At 48.5% G+C, this 24817-nt stretch overlaps 1 protein-coding gene across 6 annotated transcripts in view; it reads right to left on the bottom strand.

Moving 5' to 3' along the window:
- Positions 1-24817, bottom strand: part of CKAP5 (cytoskeleton associated protein 5) — a 627586-nt gene that overhangs the window by 530350 nt on the left and 72419 nt on the right. For all 6 annotated transcript variants that reach the window (XM_069221686.1, XM_069221689.1, XM_069221691.1 and 3 more), the window contains exon 4: positions 6223-6429. In XM_069221686.1, the coding sequence (XP_069077787.1) occupies positions 6223-6429 (207 nt within the window). The remainder of the gene's footprint in view (positions 1-6222; positions 6430-24817) is intronic.

Raw genomic sequence — 24817 nt, 5'->3', positions numbered from 1 at the left:
CGCTCTGATGGATATCAGGAGGAACAGCAAAAGGCAAGCTGACGCCCTCGCTGGAGTCAGTGCGGCAGAAAGGGGCGGATCCAGCCTGACAACAAGGAATGATTCAAGCATCGGAATATATAAAATATCTAATGTTAGAGAAACTTCAGATCTGTAGGTCAGCATGTAGGGGTGGCACTTACAGAGCAGAACACTAACGCAGAGCTGAACAACGTCACCTATCAGCAGACAGAAGTACTGCTTTCAAATATCTGGTTCCAGTCTGGTGCCAGAGGAATATTTAAAGGGTGAGGAATCTACAGTTATAAGCAGATATAATAAGAAAGCAACAACTGTTGGTTTAAGAGGAGGGATTAAATGGTTACACACTTTACAATAGATGCCCACACACAACTTCAAATTATTCTAATATTTAGGACTGACAAGCCTAGGATATAGAAGACCAAAGCCTCTCAAACCTCAGTGAAATCTAAGCCAAAGACAAGTAAATCTAAGCAATCACAAAGTGAATCTTGATTAAACAAAGAAGGCTTTAAGTACCCATCAATAGCACATGCAATCTGTATTTACAGGCATGTATTTTCTGTCATACATGACCCTTCCTTATCAGATGGAGTCCTAGAAGAAGGACGGTCATAAGAGGCTATAATGCAAAGGACAGTGCTCAATGTATATTTAAAAAGTACAGTGTTTTCTACAAAACGTTTTCTTATGATGGTACACTTCCACCACTGAGGCCCAAAGCCTGTGACGCACTATCAAACTTCAGTTCACTTCAGGGCTGGAGTGTGGTGTAGGGCTGTATGGTTAATTAAGGGTACAGTGTGTATGAAGGTGCCTCTTTCTGTCATGCTTCTAAGTCACTCAACCTCATCCAGGACAAAAATGACCCAAGGATTCAAACAATGATTAAGTGAACTATGGTTAGTGGCAGCAGGTGATCTTGTAAGTGATGAAGTGTAAAAACTGTCTTGAACGGCAGCAAATAAATGATGTCCCCTTTCTTCTCTGGGGAGGGTGGAGGTTCTAAAGGGTCCCCTATGAAGAACCTTGGGACCAGATAATCGTCCCATTGGGGCATAATGAACAGTAAAGGAGGAAACCTGTACAGCAGCCTTTGCAGAAACCTCATAACTATTGGGGAACTTTAACATAGGTTGATCTGGAAAACAAATGCAGATAAAGATGTGCTATAGTCTTTAATTGTCCCACTGCACAACATTGCTAGACCAACAAGAGTGAAAAACCTAAGAAAGGAGTGTCTTACTTATTTGCCCACCAGAGAACAAAAACATCTGGCATAAACATTTCATGGTGGGGCAACATGCTGACAAATCAACAACCACTTCCAGCACTTGGTGAAAAGTGGTCAGCTGTTCCAGCTTACTCTCCAGGCATGAAGATGGAGGCTCTGGAGGTTGGAGTGTAGAACCTGGTCCACTGATTGCCAGGAGGTTGAAGCAGAGAGGAAGCTGGAGAGCGAAATATAATCCCAGGTGCTCAGAATACTACACCGTTCAGTAGTTGGGAGCAATCAGGATGATTTGACCTTCTTTGCATAGTTTTACCTTCTGCTCCTTGATCACTTGTCTTTAAGAGACTGCAATGCTCACACAACAGTTCTGCTTCACGCCCAAGTATCACAAACAGACCTTGTGGTGAGCTGAAATGGATGTCTGTTCAAGACAGGAGTGGTAAGGCTTAAAATCTAATTTCTTTGGAGAAAATATCCCTAAAGAACTGCAAAAGATAGAACTTTTTTCATAGTAATTGAATGAGAGCAGCTGCAGATCCTCACTGAAAGGAGCATAAAACTGGAACCTATGTCAGGGCACCAGAAAGTCACTATATGGCTCCAGTGATGTCAGATTTGTAAAATAGACTTAAAAGCAAGCCAACACCATCTACCTGTGCAGGAGAATTATTCCCGGTTTCCAGATCTATTCTGGTACCTGGGTGCAAGTAGAAATGTCCATGAGAAACGGGCTGAATATGGCCATAAAGGACAGACTGCACATTGGCGCTGTCATGACTGTTTAAATAGACAAAGGCACATTGTGCAGTAAAATATTTTCGACATAGCAGACTCTTAAAAGCAACCCACGTATCATGAAAACTGTACTCAATGTATTTCATAACTGCAGGAGATTTAAAATACAGCTCGAACTTCTGATTTGGTACAGATCTCTGCAGACAGCGTTTAATTCACTGAGGCACGACGCCAGTAAGGAATACCAATTTAAAGAAAAAGTAGGAAGGAGCAGCTAAGGAAAGGCTTAGAGCAGAATAATCTCCCGACCAATCATCTCTTTGCTAGAACCTCACAACTAAATATGATCCATCATTCGTAGTGGAAGTTAAAAGCTTCAACAAGGAAAAAAGAAAAATACTTAAAGCACACTGGCGCTCTAAAAAAACAAGTTAAATTCAAAAGAAATGGAAATCCTTTACATACATCAGATGTGCTGGAATAACAAGATGAGCCAGTTAAAAATACCTAGAGCCTGGAGCGACCTCTGACTTGTTTCAGGTCCTGAGCTCGCCCCCCACGACCGCAGCACCAACCTGCTGCCTCCTGCCTCTGTCCCCTGACCACGCTGCTGTTTGCGTGTTCAAGGCCCTCCTCCACCCGCAGGCATCCTCCTGCGCCTCATCCCTGGGGTCTAGTGGGCTCTGACTAGCTTCGCTTGACCCGTGTGCCGCTTCCGCTGTCCCGTAAGTGTTTTTTCATTTTTCTCGCTTTTTCAGCGCCTCGCCGCCGGCGCTTCTGCCCCCTTTGTGCCCCCCTGATTGCTGTCTCCCCGATCGTAAATTGTGCCATACTGTTTTTCTGATTGTGTGATTTTTCTTATTGTATCTGCTCGTATTTTGCTCGTTTTTCAGTGTTTCTGCCCCTTGTGCGCTCCTCGTTCCCTGCCGCTGCCTCCCTGCGGCCCCGCCCCCCTCGCGCCCCCATTTGCCGCTCCCTCCCGCCTCCCGCCTCCCAGCTGCTCCTCCCTCCCCCCTCCCTTCTTAATGGCTGGCGCTGCGCGTCCGCGCAGCGGACGCGCGCCGCTGGCGCGCCAGAGGCAAGCCTGTCTGCGCCCGTCCGTGCCTGGACCGCGCCCAGCGCCACACTCCCTGGCCCTCGCGCCCCCCGCATCCGCTACTCGATCAACGAACTCCGCGCCTTCAACCCCGGCCCCTCCACTGAATGCTACCGGGCATCCCCGAAGCACACGAAAGGACCTTTTTCCTGCCGTACCTGCAACTTCTCCTGCACCAGAACGACCATTCCAACTACGAAAACATCCAACCCCAACCACCTGAACTGCATCCTCATCAACACCCGCCCCGCACGAAAACACGCCATCGAGCTCTGGGATTTGCTCGACACCACTGCTCCTGACGTGGCTTTCCTGACCGAAACCTGGTGGAACGACTCCTCGTCTCCGGACATCGCCATCGCCATACCGGACGGCTACAAAATCACCAGAAGAGATCGAACCAACGGAATCGGCGGCGGAATAGCCATCGCTCACAAAGCTACCCTCAAAATCCACACCCACTCGGACGACACCCTCAGGACAGCAGAACACCTCCACTTCCAGATCCACACGGACCCCAACACGACCCTCAGAGGAACCCTCATTTACCGCCCACCAGGACCAAGAGCCCCCTTCAACGACACCATCGCTGACCTTGCAAGCACCCATGCCCTCGCTTCCCCGGATTACATCCTCCTGGGAGATCTGAACTACCATCTGGAAAATGCCAACGACGTCAACACCGCGTCACTGACCTCCAACCTCCTCAACCTCGGTCTCCGACAGCTAGTCAACACGCCTACCCACATCGCCGGTCACACCCTTGACCCCCTCTTCACCTCTAGCAACCACATTTCCTTCAACCACACCTCCGAACTCCACTGGACTGACCATCACTGTGTCCATTTCACCTATAAGAAAACCACAGAGCAACACCGCATCCAGCTACCTCCCCACCGCCGCTGGGGCAAAGTCACCCAAGAACAACTGACCAGCACCCTCAGCAACAACCCTCCACCCGACGCAATCGACCCGAGCACAGCCGCCATCAACCTCCATCAATGGATCCTCGACTGCGCCAACACCCTTGCCCCTCTCAAGAAACCCACCACCATCCAAGGAAAGAAAAAACCAGCCTGGTTCACAGACGATCTCACCACCTCCAAAAGCAACTGCCAGAAGCTCAAAAAGAAATGGATCCAAGAACGCACACCCGACAACCTCGCCGCCCTCAAAAACGCCAACCGCGAACACCACCAACGGATCCGCACCGCCAAGCGCGCCCACTTCACCGAACGCATCAACAACACCCACGACTGCAAAGAACTCTTCGGCATCGTGAAGGAACTCTCCAATCCGAAAGCCAACTCCAACGACATCCCGCCCTCCCAGAAACTCTGCGACGATCTCTCCACCTTCTTCCACCAGAAAATCACCACCATCCACGACAGCTTCATCAACGGTTCACCGCCAGACCTCACCCCCGACGTCTCCTCCCGCGACTGCCGCCTCACCGCCTGGACCCACGTGGACGAGGCAGAAACCATAGCAACCATGAACACCATCCACTCAGGCTCCCCCACGGACCCCTGCCCCCACCATGTTTTCAACTCAGCCAACGCCACCATCGCCCCCGAACTCCACAAGATCATCAACCTATCCTTCACTTCTGCCACCTTCCCGGACAGCTGGAAACACGCAGAAATCCAACCCCTCCTCAAAAAACCCAAGGCTGACCCCAACGACCTCAAAAACTTCCGTCCGATCTCTCTCCTCCCTTTTCCAGCGAAAGTCATCGAGAAGATCGTCAACACTCAGCTCACCCACTTCCTCGAAGACAATTCCATCCTGGACCCCTCACAATCCGGATTCAGACGAAACCACAGCACTGAGACTGCCCTCCTCGCCGCCACAGATGACATCAAATGGACAAAGGCGAAACCTCAGCCCTCATCCTCCTCGACCTATCAGCCGCTTTTGACACCGTCTGCCACCGCACCCTACTGACCCGCCTCCAAGATGCCGGCATCCAAGATAAAGCCCTCCACTGGATCTCATCCTTCCTCTCCGACAGAACGCAGAGAGTCCATCTCTCCCCTTTCCGCTCCAAAGCCACCAACCTCATCTGCGGCGTCCCCCAAGGATCCTCCCTCAGTCCCACGTTGTTCAACGTCTACATGGCCCCCCTCGCTCAACTGGCCCGCCAACACCACCTCAGCATCATCTCCTACGCCGACGATACCCAGCTCGTCCTCTCCCTGACCAAAGACCCGCTCACCGCCAAAACAAACCTCCACGAGGGACTAAAATCCATCGCCGATTGGATGAACAACAGTCGCCTGAAACTCAACTCCGACAATACGGAAGTCCTCATCCTCGGACGCACCCCCTCGGCCTGGAACGACTCATGGTGGCCCTCCGTCCTCGGACTCCCACCCACCCCTGCCAGCCACGCAAGAAACCTCGGCTTCATCCTGGACTCCGCCCTCACCATGTCCAAACAGGTCAGCGCCGTCTCCTCCTCCTGTTTCAACACCCTTCGAATGCTCCGCAGAATCTTCAAGTGGATTCCAACAGAAACCAGAAAGACGGTGACCCAGGCCCTCGTCAGCAGCAGACTTGACTACGGCAACGCACTCTACACAGGCATACCAACCAAAGACATCAAACGCATCCAACGTATCCGCCCGACTGATCCTCAACATACCTCGCCGAAGTCACATCTCCCCTCACCTAAAGGAACTCCACTGGCTCCCGGTAGACAAGAGGATAACCTTCAAACTCCTGACCCACGCTCACAAGGCACTTCACAACACCGGACCCTCCTACCTCAACACCAGACTCAACTTCTACACTCCAACACGTCAACCCCGATCCGCCAACCTCGCCCTCGCCATCGTACCCCGAATCCAGCGCAAGACATCCGGCGGCAGATCCTTCTCCTTCCTCGCCGCCAAGACCTGGAACTCTCTCCCCACATCTCTTCGCCAGACCCAGGACCTCCTCACATTCAGAAGGCTCCTCAAGACCTGGCTCTTCGACCGCTAATCCAGCAGCGCTCCCCCCCCCCCCCCTCAGCGCCTCGAAACCCTGACGGGTACATAGCGCGCTTTATAAATACCATGATTGATTGATTGATTAGAGCCTGCTGCCAAAACAGAAACTAGTCATGTGTAAGGAAAGCACGAAGCCTTACCATAGCGCCTTCCTCAAGGTTTCAGCACATGCCACAATGATCTTGGGATTCTTGTTGTCCAACCCTTTTAGCAACTCTTCCTGTACAGGCTCTCCACGCTCGATCTCCACATACATGAGGCATATGTCAACACCAAGCTCCTTTGCTCTGGCTTTCGGCTGGTTAAAGACTTTGTTTACAACTCCTGAAACCACTTCTCCAGTTGTCCTACAAAGATCAATCAACAAAGCTTTAGTATGCATCATGTGGCAAACGTAAAGAGAACAGAATTTATGGGGCGTTTAGAAATCCAGCACATGGCTATTTTAAAATATTTATAATACATAGTATGTAACAGAGTCAACTGTGTATGGCACAAATGAGGAGCTTAGTCAATAAATTGACCAATTAGTTCACTCCTCTAAGTCAAGCAGCAGGTCTTCTCATGTGACAGATGCGAGATCGTTAGGTTTTTGTGAGGCTGCTAACCCTTGACAAGTGCGTTACTCCAGGGCGGCACCTCATCAGGTCCAAGACGTATTACTAACCCATACAGAAGCATTCTAAAAAACAATTTTACATATGTAATTTTTTGCATTCCTTATTGCACTTCATAGTATGAGACAAGTAAGAGCAGGTACACGTAAACTAGTTAAAGCCCTCACAAAGGCTGCTGACCCGCAGAGGCATTTGAGAAGGCTGAAACATGTAGGCCAAGTATGAAGCGTATGGATGGCTCATGATCTCATCCAGCATCCACATGGCAGATTTTTTGATCATATGTGGGGTCCTAAATCAAAAAAGTGGAATATCCCAAAGGTGTATAACTCCAGGTATTTTTAACAGTAACCTGCTTACCTGCCAATATGTTAAGTTTGTCTGAACTCCCACAAATCGGTTGAGTCAGCCGGTACCTACCTAACTTGGTGTGGATAGGTCACCATTGATTAACCATGACACTATACTATGTGATGAGGTGTCCTACCCATTTCCTTTACAAACCTGCTGGTCGAGATAAGGGAGTGAACTAATTGTTCACTTTATGGACTTAAAGACCAGTTGTGTGCTATGTTCTTGTAGGGGAGGTTGTACTTCAGGCATTTTGCCTCTCTTTGTGGTAAATATATGGACACAGTAATTGTGGACAGAGGTCTGATACTGCATTGCTTTAGAGAAGCTGCAAGGATTTGATGGAATACAATCTTGTGTGCCAATGTTGGAGGAAAAGAAGAGGACAGAGAAAACCAGACCTTACATACACATCCTTGTTACACGTGCTGGAATGGGCCCACTCAGACCTTATATACAGATCCTTGTTACACGTGTTGGAACAGGCCCACTCAGACCTTATATAAACATCCTTGTTACACGGGCTGGAACGGGCCCACTCAGACCTTATATACACATCCTTGTTGCACAGGCTGGAACGGGCCCACTCGACCTTATATACACATCCTTGTTACACGTGCTGGAACGGGCCCGCTCAGACCTTATATACACATCCTTGTTACACGGGCTGGAACAGGCCCACTCAGACCTTAAATACACATCCTTTTTGCACGGGCTGGAACGGGCCCACTCAGACCTTATATACAGATCATTGTTGCACAGGCTGGAACGAGCCCACTCAGACCTTATGTACACATCCTTGTTAGGCGTGCTGGAACTGCCCACTCAGACCTTATATACAGATCATTGTTGCACAGGCTGGAACGGGCCCACTCAGACCTTATGTACACATCCTTGTTAGGCGTGCTGGAACGGGCCCACTCAGACCTTATGTACACATCCTTGCTACAGGGGCTGTTATCGATTCGACATGTGCCTAACTGTTTTAATTCATTTGTAACAATGCCTTGACTGATTGTCACAGATATGTAGGAGGAAAAAAAAAAAGTCGTCCTGCACATCGAGTGGCATTAGGACCAATGAGACCCACGACAAGAGTGGCCCTGTTTTGTTTTTCTCCCCTCTGCAGATCAACTGCCTGATCATGGGAGCCTCAAACACAAGTGACCCGTCAGCCAAGACCCTCTGCACACGAGCCCGAGGCTGGGTCCACAACTTCTGTCTGCTTCCCTTTGACCTAGGAGTCCCCACGATTTGAGCTCCCCCTTTGGGTTCTTCTGGACTCCGTAACTAACGGTGCAGCGCTCAAGGCTACCGCCCACAAACAGCCTCTAGCACCTTTAGTACAAAAGGGCACCCCTGGACTCCACCTACCAGTACCTGTTTGATAGGTGTTTTTCTACCATAGGATAACATTGTAGTGTTCGAGGCACATTCCCCAAAACTGTTATTTGAGCTATTTTTCTGTTTGCTTTTAAAATCGATATCACCACTTGTACTAAAGTTATTCTAAAGATCTTGGTGTCTAAAGTCCCAAAAAATCTGCTCTATTTTTATAAATTGGTCACAGACGTCTTATTGAGTGTGTGAACCATTTATTGACTGTGGGTAAACAAATGCTCAACACCTCCCTCTGTTAATCCTAAACTGCTCGACCACACTACCGCAAACTGAGCACTTGGGATTACTGAAGTAAACCTTGTGAACCAAAGGGTTATGCTGACCTTTCACTTCGTGCTCTTACACTGGCGCCACCACATAAAGGCAGCTTCCTACGAGGGTCTCTTATTTGTGCTCCGAAAATGCCCTCTGGGTAGAACACGGCCAATGGGATACTATCAGGTTCCCTCCCTCCCTTCTGATGAACACTTCCTGGAAGTGTGGAATCTGGCTGCCCCAGATGCAACATTCTGCTCACTCACAACACAGCAGAACCTTCTCTGCGTCCAGATCGCCCTAGCCCAAACCGGAGGTGTGGCTATCAAGGGGACTACCTGCCCCCGAAAGACCAGTATGGCAACTGGTTTTCCTGCATTCCCAAGTGCCAGCCTATCAACCTAAAAAATAGGGCTACCTCTCTTGCAAGAGTTCCTCTACTTGCTTTCCTAAGGTAGCTTAAGTTCCGTAGCTCACCTTTTGGGCCAACAACTATGATGATTCCTGTCTGGAGGAGGTAAACACCTCCTCCATTGACAATACTCAATGGTTCTCTCTCCTGGAAGTCGTTAACACATCTCCCCAGGAGAGCAGGCAACTGTCTCAGTGACACCAGAAATCTTGGCAACCAAAATGGCAACTTCTGAAGTTAAACCTGATTTAATGATCTGATTCTTTTGCTACCTCACAGGACCAATCTTAGATGTCCCATTCAAGGGTTCTCAGTGCTGCATTGTCAGTCTAACTTTGTACTTGCCAACAGGGCTACTAGGTCTTTCCCAATAAAAACAATTTAGGGTTTTATTGCTGGAAAATGTAATATTACATGTTCCACTTTTTAATATACAGCACCCTCTCTTAGGGGAGACATTAAAATGGGAGGACTGGGCTTTGCCGTTACTTTAGAAGGCAATGTCGAGTTACCAGTTCTAAAACTGCCCTTCCAGTCTCCAGCGGCACACTGGGAGCTAGGATTTACTTTGTCCCATTCAGGTAGGAACAAGTGCTGCAGCCCCTGAGGGGACATTAACTTACAGGTTTGGGGTGTAAGTGCCAACAAATCCTAGGGACTTACAGGTATGTTATGTTATGCCAACTGGTATAAAACAATTAAACAAAACATGCAGAGAGTTCGGACTGTCAAAGCTCCGGGCATTTCAGTCATTACACCAGTACCTAATCATCAAAGTGGGGGTGTATAGGGGGTGTGAACCTACAAAAAGCCTGTTTCCTTACAGAAAGCACCTCACAACAGGTGACTTAAACAGATGGTTGATCAGGCAATCGCAAAAAAGCTGACAGGGTCGACAACTAACCTTTGAGAGTAGCTACACAAGGCCTTGCCGGGTTTGGATAGTGTAAAAAAAGAAAAACTTGTACATGCTGAGAAGAAAACCAATAAATCTACTTCCCCCAGTGTTGCACCTTGCCCTTTTTGCAGGGTCATCCCCAATCTTTTTGCCTCCTTCCACCCAATTTTTCTGACCAGTTTTTGTTGGCTTTAGGACTCTGGGCACTTTACCACTGCTAATCAGTGCTTAAGTGCATATGCGCTTGGTGTAAATTGTATTGTTGTTTGGTTTATTCCAGATTGGCATATCTGATTTACTGTTAAGTCCCTAGTAACGTGCACTAGAGGTGCCCAGGGACTGTAAATCAAATGCTACTAGTGGGCCTGCAGCACTGGTTGTGCCACCCACATGAGTGGCCCTGTAAACATGGCTCAGACCTGCCACTGCAGTGTGTGTGTGTGTGCGCGCAGTTTTAAACTGCCAAATCGATCTGCAAGTGTACCCACTTGCCAGACCCAAATCTTCCCTTTTGGTACATCTAAGGCACCCCTAAGGTAGGCTCTAGGTAGCCCCATGGGCAGGGTGCAGTCTATTTAAAAAGGTAGGACATGTACTGGTGTGTTTTACATGCCTTAACAGTGAAATACTGCCAAGTTCGGGTTTCACTGTAACATGGCCAATCTCCCTCATAGGTTAACATGAGGGCTGCCTTTAAATAACTTTAAAGCACAGACTTCCTTTGAGGGCAGAGAGAAATATGGAATTTGGGGTCTCAGAACTCAATTTAAAAATACATCTTTTAGTGAAGTTGTTTTTTAGATTCTGAGTTTGAAAATACTACTTTTAGAATTTAGGCATTTCCTTGTTTAAGCCAGTCTGACTCTGGCTGTTTGGGGATTCCCTGTCTGAGTCAGTTGGACTGTTTACACCTCTCTAGACAGAGACACACTAAGGTAGCTGGGGTGTAGCCTGCATATCCGGATGAGCCATCTGGGCTGGAGCTGAGGGAGGAGTGGTCACTCACACCTGAAAGGGCTGTGCCTGCCCTCACACAATGCCATCTCCGAACCCCTGTGTGTGTCTGGGGCCTGGACAAGGAAGGATCTTACACACACTTGAGACTTTGCTTTGAAGTTTGCCATCTTCAAAGGCAGAATGGGATATAAGAAGACCCAAATCCCCAGACTTTTAGAATCTTTCTGGAATCAAGAGGAACCTCTGCCAAGGAGAAGAGCTGAAGGAGGAGTTCTGTCCCTTTGCTGTGTTGCTTTGCTGGACTGGCCGGCAGTTGCTGCTTCTGCCTGAAAAAAAGTGCAATGGGTGAACTTTGCTGTGCGTCCTGCTTGAAAAAGTTCTCCAATTGCTTGGAGCAGAGCTGGTCTCCTGTTGGAAGTCTCACCTGAAGCACTGGGAACTGTTTTGTGCTGTTCAAGAATAAAAACCACTGGGCCGCCAACAAAGCCACTGGCCTGTACCGTGACCAGCAGACGCCACACAGTCACATTGCCCCGCTTCCCACAGCAACCCCGGTCTCACTGACACCGTCAGACGACTTCACCGAGCTGCTGCTCACACCGCGACCTGTGGGCCCCGCAACCCAGCATCGCCTGCTCACACCACAGCCTAGGCATCCCAGATGCCGCCGCTCCTGCTGACACCGGCACCGTTACCTGCACCGAGAGGTACACGATGCACCATCCCATCCCGCACTGTAGCCCCAGTCCACCAACATGAGCATCAGACTCCAGTGTAGTCACCTGGCATCCTGCCTGCACCATGGCCTGTGGACACCGCTCATGAGGGGCACGAAACACCGTCCCATCCCGCACCTCTGGCTTGGCCTACCGACAACAGCGCTTCAGCAACGACACCACCACTGTCTGCACCGTGACCTGGTGACACTGCACCACCCCACTTCACACAGCAGCCCTGGTCTCACCAACCCCACTGGACGCAGTCACCGAGCCGCTGCCTGCACCATGACCTGTGGGCACTGCACATCGCATCGTCCTGCTTCGCACTGCACCGCAGCCCCGACGCTCCTGACTTCATCAGCCAGGAATTCGAGGTGTGTGAATTTAAGGGCCCAACGACTCCTGCACAGACTCCAGAATCGACACTGCGACGCCGCTCTCCGGAGCTCACCATGAGGATCACGACGCCCTGCAATTCCAAAGGTACTGTTTGCGGGTCTTCCCGACACTGTAGCTGGCCCACGACACCGCGGCTAGACTAAACAGTTGGTTTTGTTGATCACAACACCGTGATAGCCCAAGGTGGAGCTATCGACTTCAAGGAACTGTATTTGAGTAAATCTTGCAGGATTCATATATATATTACTGTATGGTGGATTTCTATTGTATTTGGTCTTGTTTTATGTAGATAAATATTGGATATTTTTCTGAAACTTGCGTAGTATCCTTTTGTAGTATTTTCAATTATTACTGTGTGTTATGTGAAAACGCTTTAGACATTGCTTCTGAAATGAGCCTGACTGCTCATGCCAAGCTACCAAGGGGGTGAGCAGGGGTTACCTGATCGGGTATCTCCCTTATCCAGACTAGAGTGAAGGTCCCTACCTGGAAAGGGTGCAAACCGACTGCCAGCTAGAGACACCATTTCTAACACCCAGCATCAAGCATAAATGGTTTTGGAGGAATAATGCCTGGCTGCTACAATTACATTCACTACCTCGGGAGGAAGATGGAAAGCAGTAACGGTCTCTGCTCAATCCCCCAAAAATGAAAGTGAAGTTGTGCATAACATGGCCCTGCTGCTTCAATAGGACGACCTTCTGCAGTTCTAAGACCCTGTCAGGTATTGTACAACCAGAGTTGCCCAGACAATTCAGCCAGTTCCAGAGACAGACCCTCCTGGCATAGGATTCACAACCTTACCTGGCTTGTTACCGTACCATGTGTCGGTTGTGTTGTCCATGAGGCCAAGCAAGTCACCAGCAACACCAACAGACTTGTGTGGAAACAAGTATCTGCAGGACACCAGACTCCTCGGATCTTCATATCTCTCAGATGATCTCCACAACCCAGCAACAGTGCATCTGTCACTACTGTTGGTTCTAAGTGTTATGGTAGTATGGAGAAGGCCTGCACCCGGTCCAATAGCAGTCAGCACTGCAGGCCTTCAGGTCTGCGGCAGTCTCCTCTGATACCTGAATCTTCCCCTCGTGCAGAGGGCACAGACACTTCAGATAGCTTCATAGCTCGCATGTGCCACCTGGCATGGCCCGCTAGCAGAATGCATGAGTCAAACAAGTCTCTTAAAGAGAGGCAGGTCAATGGTTGAAACATCAGGATCATAGCCACAATGTCCTGAACTCGCTGAGGGGGAGGAAAGGTTTGAAAAGCACCAGATCTTGAATGGCTCAGAAGAAGGGTAGCTTCTGTGAAGTAGTCCAGTGCAATTTTGGCACACTGACCAAGAATACTAAAGATTTTATCTAATTCGCCATCGTCTGGAGGGGGTCCAGGACTGAACGGGACCTTCACTTCAGCAAGTAGTTGTCAAGTTATGGGAAGACTGGTATTCCCAACCTCCAAAGATTTGGAGCAACCATCACTGAACACCCCCGGGGCACCGGTGAGGCCATAGGAGAGCACAAAGAAATAAAGGGTGAATGGCCAATCTGAAAATGCAGGTAAAGCCTATCGGACAGGAATGTGAAAACAGCTGTTCTTTAAGTCCAACGCCATCATCCAGTTGCCAAGATCCAGAACAGACCAAACCTGGGCCAGGTAGTCATTTTGAAGTAGTAGTAGTAGTAGTTCAGGGCAAGATCTAAAATAGGACGAAGTCCTCTATCCATTTTCCATGCAAGGAAGTTACTAGTTTTCCCACCAAAGTCTTTAAAAGAAGAAGTCAAGCAAGTGAACTTCAATTGCCATCAACCATCAGCATTGGAAATTACATCACAGCAACCTGCAAAACCCCCCCATCACCCCACACAACCCAAGACCTACTTAACGGCAGCTGCAACACTAGGACACCACTGGCAAGCTGAGGTGCGCCTGGAGCGCATCCAGCGTAAGGAACCCTCATCCAACCACTGCCCACAATACTCCACAGCACTCCTTAGGTCACTTAACCCCAGATGCTGTTCCCACAATTGCAGCTGCACCTCATACCACAGTAGGTGGTTTCAGTTGCATCCACTGCCGTTTCCAGCAATCACCCAGATACTAACAACGCCCTCAACACCCTCTCCCAACACAGTTGCCACACAAGCACCATCGTCCACACCACCACCCTTCAACACATGCCACAGCAAACCTGCATATCAAAGCCCACTCACATGCATGCTTCTCACCACACAATCACTCCGTAAACACATATGGCATTGGCTCAGTAGCGACGAACCACACATCCTCTTCAAAGAGACCGGTATCAACCCCTCATCAGCTCCCAACATCACCACTGCAATCACTGCGGGCTACAAGATCGCTGGACAGGACTGCATTCACCAGCCACGACGACTCCTCTCCATCATCTACAAGGAATCCATCAAATGTACAACACCCACAGACTACGCCACCCCATTTATGGAACACCTGCACTTCAAGCTCTAAATCTCAGAAAACTTCACCCTGAACAGAACCCTCGCCCACTGACCTCCTGGACCACAAGCCACCTTTACCAATGTCTCCTTGGCAAACCAGGGAAGAAACGTTGACTGCGAAAGGTTCCATCCTGTGTGGACTACTTAACTGAATTCAAGGCCCTCTGACACTGTTTGTTTACACTGTATAATGTGTGTTTGTTTAGAGTAATATGTTGAGCACACATGGTTTGTATACTGTATTGTGATAGCTTTGTGTAAAATCATCTAAAAAAGAATTTTCTTATGGGCACAGATTAATTCTCATTGAAAATGTGTGGTATATAGGTATTTTATTTTCATTGAAAAATTGTAACATGGGTATTCTATTTTCTTTTAAAATGTATAATATATAGGTATTTTATTTTCATTCAAAAGGTACATTATCTCCTAGCACCATTGCAGCTTTCATATGGTTCGACTGCCCCTGGTTCTGGGCAATAGGGCTGCCACTACTGTGGCAAACCTTTACCAACCTCATTACTCTGTCGTTCCACTCACAGGGGTGTGGATTTTTAATAAAATATCTACTTGCTCATGGGACAGGTTGCTTAATATATCTACTTGCCCTGTAAATAAATCCACCTGTCCCTTAGGTGCCAGATAGTGCTGTGACAAATTATGGCAGCAATCTCAAATACAAGTACTAATAATAAATAGCCCCTCTGATTAGATCATGGCTCGTATTATAGTAGGGTTTGAATTCTAGCAACTCCTGCATTTTGCCACCTTTCCACAGATCTACATACTGGGTCTGGAGATAATGGTAAGCATTAGTAGAATGCCTTTTGAAGTCTGTGTAAATCTATGAGCTTGCATGTTTTGGGAGTTTACCAGCTCTTTTCTAATCTTTTCCCATACTGAGAGAGGTTGAAATTTGGTCCTGACAAGGGCAGAAAGAAAATTTCTTCCACGTTTGGGGAAAAAAGTGGGTGGAGGGAAAGTGAACTTGTAAACGCTCAGATTTTTGCTTGAGCGAAACCTACACCTGCATATTTGCTCGTGCTGAAATGTAGTTCTAATATTTTCTAGGAGTACGATTGCCTGGCATACTTATGTAAATTGTTGAGAATTCATGAAAGCTATAAATCTGCACTAATTCAAAGGCATATACCATGGGTGCACGTTTGTGACTTTAACTGGGCCCATAATTAGGTCTTCAGTTAACCAAGCACAAATGTTTTAAATAAAATTATGCGGGTCCATCTATAGACTGGCTTCACTGAGAGAATTCTGCTCTTTCACAAAGAGCTCCTCAGCATACAAAGATTTGGTTCAGTGCCAGAGACCACCGTGGCAACGTGTACTTTTTGAGATTGTTATAATGGTGAGGGCCTGGCAGCTCCCACAATAATAACGTTTTACAAAAACTATGTTAAAACAATACACACACACAGACAAAACCAAAAGGCTCAACACCAACATCAGACCTATCGGCTTTGATTCTCTATTTTCATTTTAAGCTTCTTGAAACTGGTAGCACCGATTTTCCATTGTGAAAATTTTTGGGGAATACTGTCCTATCAACACATTTTAGTAGATGAGGCTTCAAAGGAATAGTTCCTACAATTTCAAAGTAGATTAACATTTTTTTTTGTCTAGTTGTATTTTTTGTGAACATTTCATTTCAAAACAAACAATCTTGCTTTCAAGCTTGACAGTATTTGCATCTGAGCAGAGCATTCTGGGAGCATTATATGTTGCTTAGCACTGTTACTCTACAAACGTGTACACACATTTTTATACTGGGACCACAGTCCGCCGTACAGCCGAGCTTACAACAACACGTAGCCGCATATGGTTAAACTTTGCAAACCTGTGGACACATTTTAATACTAGGCCCCCTATCAGCCGTACAGCTGAGCTTACAATATTTCCTTAAAGCTCTCACCTTCATAACGAAAGCTTTGCATTAATAATATATGGACACATTACGTTAACAGCAGACAATGCCTTTCCCTGCCCCATAATGTGGTACTGGCAGCCAAAGAGTTTGTGCTGTAGGGGATGGACCTACCTCTCTCCCAAGGAAAAAATAAACATGTAAACTTTTTGTCCTTGATCCCAAACAATAAGTCTTGGGAGTCAGGCTGTAGGAATTTCACACCCCTGCACTCACCATCGACTCCAGAGCCTACATTCTCCTGGGGAACCTCAACTTTCACCTGGAAGACCTAAACGACCCCTGCTCCACCAAACTCAAAAGCATGAGCAACATCAAGTCATCAAGCTTGTCACAGAATCCACAAACCGAACCACATCTTCACTACAAGCAACAGCATCAACTACAACTCTATCACAGTGCTCATATGGACCAGCCACTCCATCATTCACTTCCAAATCAACACATCAAGTCAGCACCCCTACCAACTTCAGCATTCAAAGCTGCAGTATAGGCAAATTCACAGAAGACCGGATCAGCACCTTCAGCACTGATCAAATTAGCACCACAGACAACCTCAACAAAACTTCAACTGGATCAAGAACTGCACGGACCACCTTGCACTGAAACTCACAAGCATAGTAGATCAAACAAGCAGGCCAGATGATACACACAAAACCTCAGAGACACCAAATGACAACCTCGAAAGGAAATGGAGAGCCAACAATGACACCACCAACAGAACAACCTACAAGGCTGCACTCAGACACCATCACCAGTAAATAAGAGACCAAGAAAAAAGCATTGGTAGGCAGCATCAAAATAAGCTCCAACAGTTGCAGGAGATGATCTTGATAGTTAGGGATTGTTAACCCCACCCTCAACCACTGTCAACATTGCTGCATCCCAACAACTCTGACAACCTATCCAACATCTTCCACAGCAAAATAAACATTTACAGCAACTTTGCACACCAAACCAACCCAAGAGAACTAAGCTACTCACCACCAACCCAGACAGCTCCCTGACCTAATGGACAACCCTCACCACCAGGAACAACTGTGGCAATCATGCAGACAGTCTGCTCAGGGGCTCCAATGGACCCATGCCCACACTACATTTACAACCTGGAACATCACCAATTACCACCACCCTAAACCACTTCAACACCTCTATAATGTTCGCCACTTTCCCATATGAATGGAAACTTCCTGAAGAAGTCCACAGCTGACCCAAATCAACTGAACAACTTCTGACCCTTCTCCCTGCTCTCTACCCAGCCAAAGTGATTGAGAAGGCCATCTACAAGCAACTCACCTCGAACTTCACCATCTTCTAGACAACACCAATCAGATTTTGCAAAGAACCACAGCACCAAAAGTACTCATCGTGGCCCATGTCGATATTCAAACCATCCTGGACGGAGGAGACACCACAGCCCTCATCTGTCTCCTATAACACCCTCATTAGAAGACTCCTTGACATTAGCATACAAGGATCTGCTCAAATGGATCTGCTCCTTCCTCACAAGAAGAGCATAAAAAGTTCAGGCTGCCACCCTTCACAACAGGCCAAGAAATTGATGTGCGCAGCCCAACCCTTTTCAACATATACATGACACCACTCACCAACATCATCTCATCACAAGGCACTCATCTCCTATGCCAATCACACCCAACTCTTCCTAGCTAACCAGACAAGCATCCCGCAATCAACTTCAACTGCATGACCACTGTGGCAGACTGGATGCCAAACAACTGCAGCTCAACTCTGACAAGACGGAAGTACTGGTCTTTGGCAACAAGACCTCCCTATGGCACCCAGCCTGCTAGCCATCAGAGCTAAAACAGACTCCCACAGACCAAGAAATCTAGGGATCATCCTAGACAACCTCTACATGATGGCTGAAGCCAACGCAGTGTGCACGTCCTGCTTCCACATCGTAAGTGTGCTATGCAAGCTCTTCAGATGGTTGCCCCAGAATAAAAGACAGACAGTCATGCAAGCAATCAACAGCAGGCTGGGCTACAGCAACACTACGGTGGAATCTTCAAACAACTCCTACAGACTTCAACCATTCAGAACACTGCTGCAAGACTCCTACTCGACCTCCCATGTCACACCCACATCACACCATAACTCGGGAAGCTTCAGTGACGCTCTATTTACAAGTGCAGCCAATTCAAACTTCTTACGCACAAACATACAAAGCCCTACACAACACAGGACCATAATACATGAACAGCTGTAAGCACTTTCACCAACCCATCAGACAACTGCACTCTGCCTCACTCCACTAGCACACATTCCCCATATCCACAAAAGAAAAACTGGAGGTTGCTCATTCTCCTTCATTGCACCCAGGAAATGGAACAACCTCCCTCAAAACATCAGCCTACTCCTCACTTTGAGGTCCGCAAGAAGCTGAAGACCAGGCTCTTCGCATAACCACTTGAAGACAACACATGCCCAAGCACCTGGATACCCTCTCGGGTGATTAGTGCACTATACAAATCAATATAACAAAACATTCTAAACAAACTAAAAGCGCTTTGGTGCAGCGGTGGCAGGGGACTGTGTAGTACATTGCTCCTTGAGGCCGTCAGCTAGGTCGCCTACATAAAAAGGATTGAGAGTTCTGCTGTTGTGGAGGGTTTTGGTGCTGCTTATGGTAAAGCCCATTTCGGAGTCTTGAAAGGGGTACATTCTTGGGGAAACTGCTGCACAGGTGCTGAAAGTCCAAAACAACACACTATAAGGAAAATGTCACTTACCCAGTGTAAAGAAATGGCTCCCTGTTGCAGTTACCCCCCACTTTTTGCCTGATACTGATGCTGACTTGACTGAGAAGTGTGCTGGGACCCTGCTAACCAGGCCCCAGCACCAGTGTTCTTTCACCTAAAATGTACCATTGATCCCACAATTGGCACACCCTGGCATCCAGATAAGTCCCTTGTAACTGGTACCTCTGGTACCAAGGGCCCTGATGCCAGGGAAGGTGTAGGAAGTTGGCTCTGTATGTGCTATTTCAAAGTAAGGAATAGCATGCACAGAGTCCAAGGGTTCCCCTTAGAGGTAAAATAGTGGTAAAAATAGATAATACTAATGCTCTATTTTGTGGTAGTGTGGTCGAGCAGTAGGCTTATCCAAGGAGTAGTGTTAAGCATTTGTTGTACATACACATAGACAATAAATGAGGTACACACACTCAGAGACAAATCCAGCCAATAGGTTTTTGTATAGAAAAATATCTTTTCTTAGTTTATTTTAAGAACCACAGGTTCAAATTCTACATGTAATAGCTCATTCGAAAGGTATTGCAGGTAAGTACTTTAGGAACTTCAAATCATCAAAATTGCATGTATACTTTTCAAGTTATTCACAAATAGCTGTTTTAAAAGTGGACACTTAGTGCAATTTTCACAGTTCCTAGGGGAGGTAAGTATTTGTTAGTTTTACCAGGTAAGTAAGACACTTACAGGGTTCAGTTCTTGGTCCAAGGTAGCCCACCGTTGGGGGTTCAGAGCAACCCCAAAGTCACCACACCAGCAGCTCAGGGCCGGTCAGGTGCAGAGTTCAACGTGGTGCCCAAAACACATAGGCTAGAATGGAGAGAAGGGGGTGCCCCGGTTCCGGTCTGCTTGCAGGTAAGTACCCGCGTCTTCGGAGGGCAGACCAGGGGGGTTTTGTAGGGCACCGGGGGGGACACAAGTCCACACAGAAATTTCACCCTCAGCAGCGCGGGGGCGGCCGGGTGCAGTGTAGAAACAAGCGTCGGGTTTGTAATGGAAGTCAATGGGAGATCTAGGGATCTCTTCAGCGCTGCAGGCAGGCAAGGGGGGGGTTCCTCGGGGAAACCTCCACTTGGGCAAGGGAGAGGGACTCCTGGGGGTCACTCCTCCAGTGAAAGTCCGGTCCTTCAGGTCCTGGGGGCTGCGGGTGCAGGGTCTCTCCCAGGTGTCGGGACTTAGGATTCAAAGAGTCGCGGTCAGGGGAAGCCTCGGGATTCCCTCTGCAGGCGGCGCTGTGGGGGCTCAGGGGGGACAGGTTTTTGTACTCACAGTCTTAGAGTAGTCCTGGGGTCCCTCCTGAGGTGTTGGATCGCCACCAGCCGAGTCGGGGTCGCCGGGTGCAGTGTTGCAAGTCTCACGCCTTTTGCGGGGAGCTTGCAGGGTTCTTTAAAGCTGCTGGAACAAAGTTGCAGCCTTTCTTGGAGCAGGTCCGCTGTCCTCGGGAGTTTCTTGTCTTTTCGAAGCAGGGGCAGTCCTCAGAGGATGTCGAGGTCGCTGGTCCCTTTGGAAGGCGTCGCTGGAGCAGGATCTTTGGAAGGCAGGAGACAGGCCGGTGAGTTTCTGGAGCCAAGGCAGTTGTCGTCTTCTGGTCTTCCTCTGCAGGGGTTTTTCAGCTAGGCAGTCCTTCTTCTTGTAGTTGCAGGAATCTAATCTTCTAGGGTTCAGGGTAGCCCTTAAATACTAAATTTAAGGGCGTGTTTAGGTCTGGGGGGTTAGTAGCCAATGGCTACTAGCCCTGAGGGTGGGTACACCCTCTTTGTGCCTCCTCCCAAGGGGAGGGGGTCACAATCCTAACCCTATTGGGGGAATCCTCCATCTGCAAGATGGAGGATTTCTAAAAGTCAGAGTCACCTCAGCTCAGGACACCTTAGGGGCTGTCCTGACTGGCCAGTGACTCCTCCTTGTTGCTTTCTTTGTTCCCTCCAGCCTTGCCGCCAAAAGTGGGGGCCGTGGCCGGAGGGGGCGGGCAACTCCACTAAGCTGGAGTGCCCTGCTGGGCTGTGACAAAGGGGTGAGCCTTTGAGGCTCACCGCCAGGTGTCACAGCTCCTGCCTGGGGGAGGTGTTAGCATCTCCACCCAGTGCAGGCTTTGTTACTGGCCTCAGAGTGACAAAGGCACTCTCCCCATGGGGCCAGCAACATGTCTCTGGTGTGGCAGGCTGCTGGAACTAGTCAGCCTACACAGACAGTCGGTTAAGTTTCAGGGGGCACCTCTAAGGTGCCCTCTGTGGTGTATTTTACAATAAAATGTACACTGGCATCAGTGTGCATTTATTGTGCTGAGAAGTTTGATACCAAACTTCCCAGTTTTCAGTGTAGCCATTATGGTGCTGTGGAGTTCGTGTTTGACAGACTCCCAGACCATATACTCTTATGGCTACCCTGCACTTACAATGTCTAAGGTTTTGTTTAGACACTGTAGGGGCACCATGCTCATGCACTGGTACCCTCACCTATGGTATAGTGCACCCTGCCTTAGGGCTGTAAGGCCTGCTAGAGGGGTGTCTTACCTATACTGCATAGGCAGTGAGAGGCTGGCATGGCACCCTGAGGGGAGTGCCATGTCGACTTACTCGTTTGGTCCTCACTAGCACACACAAGCTGGCAAGCAGTGTGTCTGTGCTGAGTGAGAGGTCTCCAGGGTGGCATAAGACATGCTGCATCCCTTAGAGACCTTCCTTGGCATCAGGGCCCTTGGTACTAGAAGTACCAGTTACAAGGGACTTATCTGGATGCCAGGGTCTGCCAATTGTGGATACAAAAGTACAGGTTAGGGAAAGAACACTGGTGCTGGGGCCTGGTTAGCAGGCCTCAGCACACTTTCAATTGTAAACATAGCATCAGCAAAGGCAAAAAGTCAGGGGGCAACCATGCCAAGGAGGCATTTCCTTACACAACCCCCCCCCAAACGAAAGAGGATGAGACTAACCTTTCCCAAGAGAGTCTTCATTTTCTAAGTGGAAGAACCTGGAAAGGCCATCTGCATTGGCATGGGCAGTCCCAGGTCTGTGTTCCACTATAAAGTCCATTCCCTGTAGGGAGATGGACCACCTCAACAGTTTAGGATTTTCACCTTTCATTTGCATCAGCCATTTGAGAGGTCTGTGGTCAGTTTGAACTAGGAAGTGAGTCCCAAAGAGGTATGGTCTCAGCTTCTTCAGGGACCAAACCACAGCAAAGGCCTCCCTCTCAATGGCACTCCAACGCTGCTCCCTGGGGAGTAACCTCCTGCTAATGAAAGCAACAGGCTGGTCAAGGCCATCATCATTTGTTTGGGACAAAACTGCCCCTATCCCATGTTCAGAGGCATCAGTCTGCACAATGAACTGCTTAGAATAATCTGGAGCTTTGAGAACTGGTGCTGAGCACATTGCTTGTTTCAGGGTGTCAAAGGCCTGTTGGCAGTCCACAGTCCAGTTCACTTTCTTGGGCATTTTCTTGGAGGTGAGCTCAGTGAGGGCTGTCACAATGGATCCATATCCCTTCACAAACCTCCTGTAGTACCCAGTCAAGCCAAGGAATGCCCTGACTTGAGTCTGGGTTTTTGGAGCTACCCAGTCCAGAATGGTCTGGATCTTGGGTTGGAGTGGCTGAACTTGGCCTCCACCTACAAGGTGGCCCAAGTAAACCACAGTTCCCTGCCCTATCTGGCATTTGGATGCCTTGATAGAGAGGCCTGCAGATTGCAGAGCCTTCAAAACCTTCCTCAGGTGGACCAGGTGATCCTGCCAGGTGGAGCTAAAGACAGCAATATCATCAAGATAAGCTGTGCTAAAGGACTCCAAGCCAGCAAGGACTTGATTCACCAACCTTTGGAAGGTGGCAGGGGCATTCTTTAAACCAAAGGGCATAACAGTAAACTGATAATGCCCATCAGGTGTGGAGAATGCTGTCTTTTCTTTTGCTCCAGGTGCCATTTTTATTTGCCAGTACCCTGCTGTTAAGTCAAAGGTACTTAGAAATTTGGCAGCACCTAATTTATCAATGAGCTCATCAGCTCTTGGAATTGGATGAGCATCTGTCTTGGTGACAGAATTGAGCCCTCTGTAGTCCACACAAAACCTCATCTCTTTCTTTCCATCTGTGGTGTGAGGTTTGGGGACTAAGACCACTGGGCTAGCCCAGGGGCTGTCAGAGCGCTCAATGACTCCCAGTTCCAGCATCTTGTGGACTTCCACCTTGATGCTTTCCTTAACATGGTCAGACTGTCTAAAGATTTTGTTCTTGACAGGCATGCTGTCTCCTGTGTCCACATCATGGGTACACAGGTGTGTCTGACCAGGGGTTAGGGAGAAAAGCTCAGGAAACTGTTGTAGGACTCCCCTACAATCAGCCTGCTGTTGGCCAGAGAGGGTGTCTGAGTAGATCACTCCATCTACTGTGCCATCTTTTGGGTCTGATGACAGAAGATCAGGGAGAGGTTCACTCTCTGCCTCCTGATCCTCATCTGTTACCATTAACAGATTCACATCAGCCCTGTCATGGAAGAGCTTAAGGCGGTTCACATGGATCACCCTCTTGGGGCTCCTGCTTGTGCCCAGGTCCACCAGGTAGGTGACCTGACTCTTCCTCTCTAGCACTGGGTAAGGGCCACTCCATTTGTCCTGGAGTGCCCTGGGAGCCACAGGCTCCAGAACCCAGACCTTCTGCCCTGGTTGGAACTCAACCAGTGCAGCCTTTTGGTCATACCAAAACTTCTGGAGTTGTTGGCTGGCCTCAAGGTTTTTGGTTGCCTTTTCCATGTACTCTGCCATTCTAGAGCGAAGGCCAAGTACATAGTCCACTATGTCCTGTTTAGGCTCATGGAGAGGTCTCTCCCAGCCTTCTTTAACAAGGGCAAGTGGTCCCCTTACAGGATGACCAAACAGAAGTTCAAAGGGTGAGAACCCTACTCCCTTCTGTGGTACCTCCCTGTAAGCGAAAAGCAGACATGGCAGGAGGACATCCCATCTCCTTTTGAGTTTTTCTGGGAGCCCCATGATCATGCCCTTTAATGTCTTGTTGAATCTCTCAACTAAGCCATTAGTTTGTGGATGGTAAGGTGTAGTGAATTTATAAGTCACTCCACACTCATTCCACATGTGCTTTAGGTATGCTGACATGAAGTTGGTACCTCTGTCAGACACCACCTCCTTAGGGAAACCCACTCTGGTAAAGATACCAATGAGGGCCTTGGCTACTGCAGGGGCCGTAGTCGACCTAAGGGGAATAGCTTCAGGATACCTGGTAGCATGATCCACTACTACCAGGATATACATATTTCCTGAGGCTGTGGGAGGTTCCAGTGGACCAACTATGTCCACACCCACTCTTTCAAAGGGCACCCCCACCACAGGAAGTGGAATGAGGGGGGCCTTTGGATGCCCACCTGTCTTACCACTGGCTTGACAGGTGGGGCAGGAGAGGCAAAACTCCTTAACCATGTTGGACATATTGGGCCAGTAGAAGTGGTTGACTAACCTCTCCCACGTCTTGGTTTGTCCCAAATGTCCAGCAAGGGGAATGTCATGGGCCAATGTTAGGATGAACTCTC

This window comes from Pleurodeles waltl, chromosome 3_1, assembly GCF_031143425.1.
Source record: "Pleurodeles waltl isolate 20211129_DDA chromosome 3_1, aPleWal1.hap1.20221129, whole genome shotgun sequence".
NCBI lineage: Eukaryota > Metazoa > Chordata > Amphibia > Caudata > Salamandridae > Pleurodeles > Pleurodeles waltl.
Note: the sequence above shows the minus strand (reverse complement) of the source record. Positions and strands in the feature narration are given on the sequence as shown.